Here is a 6,000-nt window from a genome sequence, read left to right as displayed (position 1 = left end):
TATATATAATATAACATAAAATTACAAAAATTAAAGACAAATTTAAATTATACTGTTGACCCCCAATGTGCAACAATGAATCGTTCTTAATAAGACCATTAATTTACATCAATTCAGAAAGTGAATAGTGTCAATTATGATTTCATGTCGACTTTAAATTTAACAAAGTGACTTATTAACTGTATACCCAATACAATAAGGTGAATAATAGGAGTGTTTCATTTGCATGAGGATATCATAATGGCATGTTACAGAAAGAAGACAGGTTTGCATTTTGTATTAGAAAGCAGTCATGCTAGCATGTTCCAGTAGAAAGGCTGGTTTATGGTCTGTTTGCCCATGCTACAGCAGAGACATCAAATCAGCTTGGGTTCAAACAGAGTATAAGCCAGCACTGGCATGGTCAGATGTTAGTCAGAGTAGGTTAGACTGGCAGGCCTCTTCAGATAGGGTGGGTGAAATGTGTTTTGAGGGTGGGGGCAGATGATGCTGGGCCTGTGCTGTAGGGCAGACCGTGATTTGTTGTCACTTCATCTAACTAACAACAACAAAATCACAAGTCTTCCACACAGAAGCAAGCCAGCGTTGTTCACTCCATTCTTCTGGGTCCCACTCATTTGCCCCTTGGTAAATTATGTGGATTTTATCCCAAATGAAACTAGTAAAACAAACCCTTTTGTACACATTTCACAAAAAGAAGGGAAAAAAAAGAAGAAAGAAAAAAAAAAAACTCCCCTAGAAGTTTGAAGCTGTTAGGTCAGGCAAAAAGAAGTGCATGAAACGGCAGTCAAATGTATATGAAGTATGAAGAAAGTGTGGAGAACTACTGAAAAAAAAACAAAACATTTTAGCTCCAAATAGTAAGCAAAGAAAGACAGGCAGCAGTTTAGCACCTCTATTTTCACCATAACAAAATACAAGACTTAATATACTCAGGAAAATATGATTTGTCTGGTTGCTAAGTGTAACCTTGTGTCCAAAACAGGTATGACAAGATAAACTCAGTAAATATCTTTGGGATATTGGGAATAGAAATTCTTATTCAGAATCGGTTCTATAAGGATTGTTAAATGAAATCGTTAAGGAACTGTAATGGTTAAGTGCCTACACGGAATCTCATTGGGCCAAAATCGGAAACCTGTCACACCTTGTTAGCACACATGACGGTTAGGTGTCAGGATGGGGTTGCGTTAAAGTGCTGGAATAGGTGATAGACTCACCTGTTCTGTAGTAGATACTGGGCGTTCTGAATCTGGTCCTGTGTGCCTGTGATGGTAATGATCCTGTCCTCTGAGCCCTCCAGAGGCTCATCGATTTTGATAGATGCTCCCGACTCATGACGGATCTGCTTGATCCTCTGGCCGCCTTTTCCAATGATAGAGCCAGCCAGCTAAAACAAGACAAAGTAAATATCTGCCATTCAACTACAACTAATAAAAATAAAAATAAATAAATAAAGCAGTGGTTGAAATACTAACTGAATCAACAAAAATAAATAGTTATTTGTCAAAATTGGTAGGGATGCACCGATATGAAAATTTGGTCCGATACCGATAACGATAAATCTTTATATATGAAAGCCGATAACCGTTACGTTGGCCGATAAATCTAAATCCAAATTTTTATATAATTTTTGAGAGCCTGATTACAAAAAAGTCTCACCATTAAATGCCATTAAACACTTCAACATAAATCAAACAAAGCAGCCTTACAAATAAATAAAATAATGGAATAGAATAGACTCCACACAGACAATAATTAAATTATTTTAATTAAACCATATTGTTAATGAAAATAATAAATAAAAATAAAAGTAGTGGCTATTATTAATAATATATCAATTATTTTGAAAAAGAAGCATCTTAAATAATACCATTGTTTCAAATAGCAGCATTTCTGTTTAAGCTGTGTGCGCTGTTGCTGAAGAGCTGAATGAACACCGGTAAACTGAAGCGCTTTGTTAGGGTTAATTATGCTATATGAGAATCAGATATTTATACAACATAAAACATAATATTATAATTTATATATGCATAAAAAGATGCAAATGCACAAGTGATCTTGACCCAAGTTACGCGCTAGTCAGATGTGTAACTCAATGCGCTCTTCTTCCCGTAACAACGCGCTGAAACACAGCAAATAAACCCAAAGAATTCACAACTTTTATTGCGGTAATATTCTCTTTATAATGTTATGCATATAACATTCCCAGTTATACTAGTTATTAATGTTGTGCACTGCTGTTCACGCTGCGTGCGCTGAAGCTGAAGAGCTGAATGAACACCAGTAAACTGAAGCGCTTTGCTGGCAGCTTATTTAACTCAAGGAAACGCATCATATATTAATCAGATATGAGATTAATCAGATATGTATACAACATAAACATAATATTACAACTTCTATATGTACAAAAAAACTCAAATGCACAAATGAACTCAAAGTTCATTACGTGCTAACCAGAATGTGTAACTTCTGTTGTGGATGCGCTCTTCCCGCAACAACGCGCACACGTGAAACACGACAAATTAAACCAAATAATTCACAACGTTTTATTACAATAGTGTTCTCATTATAATGTTATATATATGATAGTCCTAGTTATTAATGTTGCGCGCTGCTGTTTGAGCTGCGTGCGCTGAGCTAAAGATGATCACCGGTAAACTGAAGCGCTCTATTAGCTTAACCAAACGCATTCTATTTGTGATAAATCAGACATATATGCATAAAATAAACACAATATTACAACGTACAATTGCACAAAAGGCTGCAAATGCACAAGCAAACTTAACTGTGCTGGTAATGAAGGTGCAGCTCCGTTGTGAATGCGTTCTTCCCGTAACAACGCGCTTAAACACGGGCGCACAAAGATTCCATAACATTATTTAACAGTAATGTTCTCATTATAATATGACACACTTGCCCTGCACATGTTGCACTTCACTGTATTTAACTTTTCGAAGTGATTCCAATCATATTTCAAGCAATTAAAAACCATCATGGCGAACAGTGCGCATCTGAAGTGTCTCTGCAGGAAATAATGCATTATTTATCGGCTTCAATATATCGGCAAAATTTTCTTATCGGTTCGATAACGATAACATTAAATTTAACATTTATCGTCCGACACCGATATGGTGGCCGATATATCGTGCATCCCTAAAAATTGGGTATCAAAACAGATTTCCCAATTCAGATTGATTCTGCTGTCAATTTGATTTTATTCCGACTGATCTGGGTACATTTCAGTTATTATGTCCACTTTGCTTACATATGAAAGAAATGTTCTTTCTGCTAAAGCCCAAGGTATCTTTTGGTTTTTAGGTGTATGCTAGGGCATGTGTAAAATGTATTGCCATTTCGTGGTATACAAACAAACAAAATGAAAAACAGGACCAAACTCACTAAATTGCAGTAACACAGTGGTGCTTAGCAGTGTTGAAATCAAGCTGAGATAAAATAAAATATAAATATTAATTGAAAAATGTCCACTTACATTTAAATGAAAATTAAAAATAAGTTAAAATACTAAAATGAAAAAATGAAAACTACAGCGAATATTAATGAAATAAAAGACTAACAAAAATTGCTAAAACTTAAATTGAAATTAAAATAACTGAAAATATAAAAATAATACCTAATTACATTGATAAATATGGTAATAATATTTAAAAAATGGGGGAAAGAATTAAAACACAAACTATAATAACTTTGTGTGTTGTTCCATTTTTACAAATATGTTGTGTCATATTGCACTCACATCTTTAGGGATAGTCACTTGTGTTGTAATAACAGGTCCACCAATGTCACTGTAAGAACCTCGACCACCTGATGAAACAAACATATTACTGTGTTTCAGCCAATGCCTATATGTAGGCCTCTCATTCACACTCTTATACAACCTTAATTAATATATATAATCCATAATCATATTATCTGACACACTCACCAGATTGGAAGGGCTCCCAAGAAGAATTATTGTCTTCAGATGAAACGAGAAAAGAAAAAGAAGATGGAAAAAGTGATCAAGATATCAGAGCTACGACAGTAAAGGATAAAGAGAGCGAAAAGCAGGAAACGCTACACTATTGAGGAGTGCAGTGCTCCGTTTGACTGGAGGTAACCTTGAGCTAGTGTGTATGTGTGCAGCTGAAGAACACTCACCATATCCACCTCCACTCTGTGTACAACGATGGGGGCAAGAAAAAAATAACATGGGAGTCAATTCAGAGAGCACAAGCGTATACTCAAAGCACATTCTACATGGATCTTTGAGCTTACAATCTGACACGTCTATTTAAAATGAAAGCAATAAACCACTCAAGGCCATGCAATACAGTGATTTTTACCACAGTTAAAGGGGTTTTAGGTCACTGCTTCGCCACACACCTAACACTCCTTAACTGCTGTATAATCACTGGCTTACTGATTTTTAAAAACGGTTGCAACAGAGATATGACAGATTTTTATTTTTTTTTTTGCATTGTGACATTAACAATTAGACGCATTTACCCCCAACAGCCTTAATTTTTTTAATGCAAAATATATAACATTTATTATAAATAAATAAATCTAATTTATTCTATAAAAATGTCATTGATATTATAGTTTTTTCTTTTGAATTTAGGAAGAAACGTGGCCTGGATGTGTTTTTATGAGATTGAACTACTGGTGCAGGGGCTCAGCAGAGCACACTGGCTATTTTACAGCGATTTTAGAGTCTAAACTAGCTGTGTAAATTAGAATTCGACATGTATGTGCTGATCCTCTATGTGGGCTTGCCATCTTCTAGAACGCTCAACTCACTCAGAGCAGCAATGCCCAAAGTTCACTGGCGAGTGTGATGGCTTTCACCTACGTATTTAACTGCTCCTTGGTAACCAAGGCAACAAGTGATTCAAAAATCTGTTGCCAAGCAACAACAGGCTAAACCAGTGCACTAAGCATAAGAGCTCCACATATGCATCTATTACACTGTCACTTCAGAGAGAAAGAACAAGCCATTCCACTTTTTTCTGAAAGTGCCCATTGATGAAAGAAAAAAAAAAAACTATTTTCTACACAATGATAGATGACCATCAAGTGATAAATCTCAATATATGCTGCAAAAATATAAATTCATATTCGGATGTTGATTTATGCTCACCATGCTCTCGTAGCGGTCTCCAGGTCGCCCCCTTCGGTCACTGCTTACAGGAAGAGAGAAATGCTTAATTTGATATGCTCATAGTGGGCATGCTTCTGAAAGCTCCGAAATAACCCAACACCCTGAGTAGCCAAAGACTACCAACTACCAACAGACAAACTAGAAATAACACAAAAATAAAATAAATTGAATAAACATTTAAACTTAAAAGGACGATTATTTAATCATTATTAATTGCATATCAATATTTGCTGATTAAGACCAAAAACAGGACATTACATTATTGTGGTAGACAAAGCATTGAATAGAGATTATATGAAGCAGTATTATCACATTAAAATTGGGCTGGGCGATTTTATAGATTAATTTGAATTTAATGTTTTACCACAATTTTATTTTTTATAAATCGAGGAATCACGATTTTGAATAGAAATATTACCAAACGTTACAATTAGACACTTTGAAAATATGCCAATGTTAACAGTAAAGAGAAAAGAATGATCCATCCGCATGTCAGTGCACGTGATTAACCGCTCATGTGTGACGCGCTCTGTGAAGGACCATAAGGTGCCATTCACACAGAATGAGCTTTTGTGTTGACAAAGATGCGACTCGGGCAGTGGAATAGGAAAAAATGCAGGAAGATGGGAGTTTTTAAACTTCTTTTAACTTAAGCGCTATGTTTTTAAGAATGCCATTTCATGCATGAAACGCTGCAAGAGACTCGAGCGCAACAGTCAAACATAGAAAAAAAACTATGGAAAAGCAGCGCAATCCAATAAAAACCTGTAAAGAACTACTACTGTATGTCTGAAATTTCATGTTTGCATCATGGTGACAGGCTGAAAGCTGCTGTT

The 6,000-nt window shown here is 35.5% G+C and overlaps 1 protein-coding gene across 6 annotated transcripts in view; it reads right to left on the bottom strand.

Moving 5' to 3' along the window:
- The window catches only part of LOC107684343 (heterogeneous nuclear ribonucleoprotein K-like), a 29,740-nt gene that overhangs the window by 3,816 nt on the left and 19,924 nt on the right, over nt 1-6,000 (bottom strand). For 3 of the 6 annotated variants that reach the window (XM_016480573.1, XM_016480575.1, XM_016480579.1), the window contains 5 exons: nt 5,144-5,186; nt 4,162-4,177; nt 3,947-3,979; nt 3,758-3,825; nt 1,221-1,390 (listed from right to left, as the gene is read on the bottom strand). In XM_016480573.1, coding sequence (XP_016336059.1) covers nt 1,221-1,390; nt 3,758-3,825; nt 3,947-3,979; nt 4,162-4,177; nt 5,144-5,186 — 330 coding nt within the window. The remainder of the gene's footprint in view (nt 1-1,220; nt 1,391-3,757; nt 3,826-3,946; nt 3,980-4,161; nt 4,178-5,143; nt 5,187-6,000) is intronic. The other 3 variants (XM_016480574.1, XM_016480576.1, XM_016480577.1) reach the window with 3 other exon arrangements.

This window comes from Sinocyclocheilus anshuiensis, unplaced genomic scaffold, assembly GCF_001515605.1.
Source record: "Sinocyclocheilus anshuiensis isolate Anshui unplaced genomic scaffold, SAMN03320099.WGS_v1.1 scaffold29, whole genome shotgun sequence".
Lineage (NCBI taxonomy): Eukaryota > Metazoa > Chordata > Actinopteri > Cypriniformes > Cyprinidae > Sinocyclocheilus > Sinocyclocheilus anshuiensis.
Note: the sequence above shows the minus strand (reverse complement) of the source record. Positions and strands in the feature narration are given on the sequence as shown.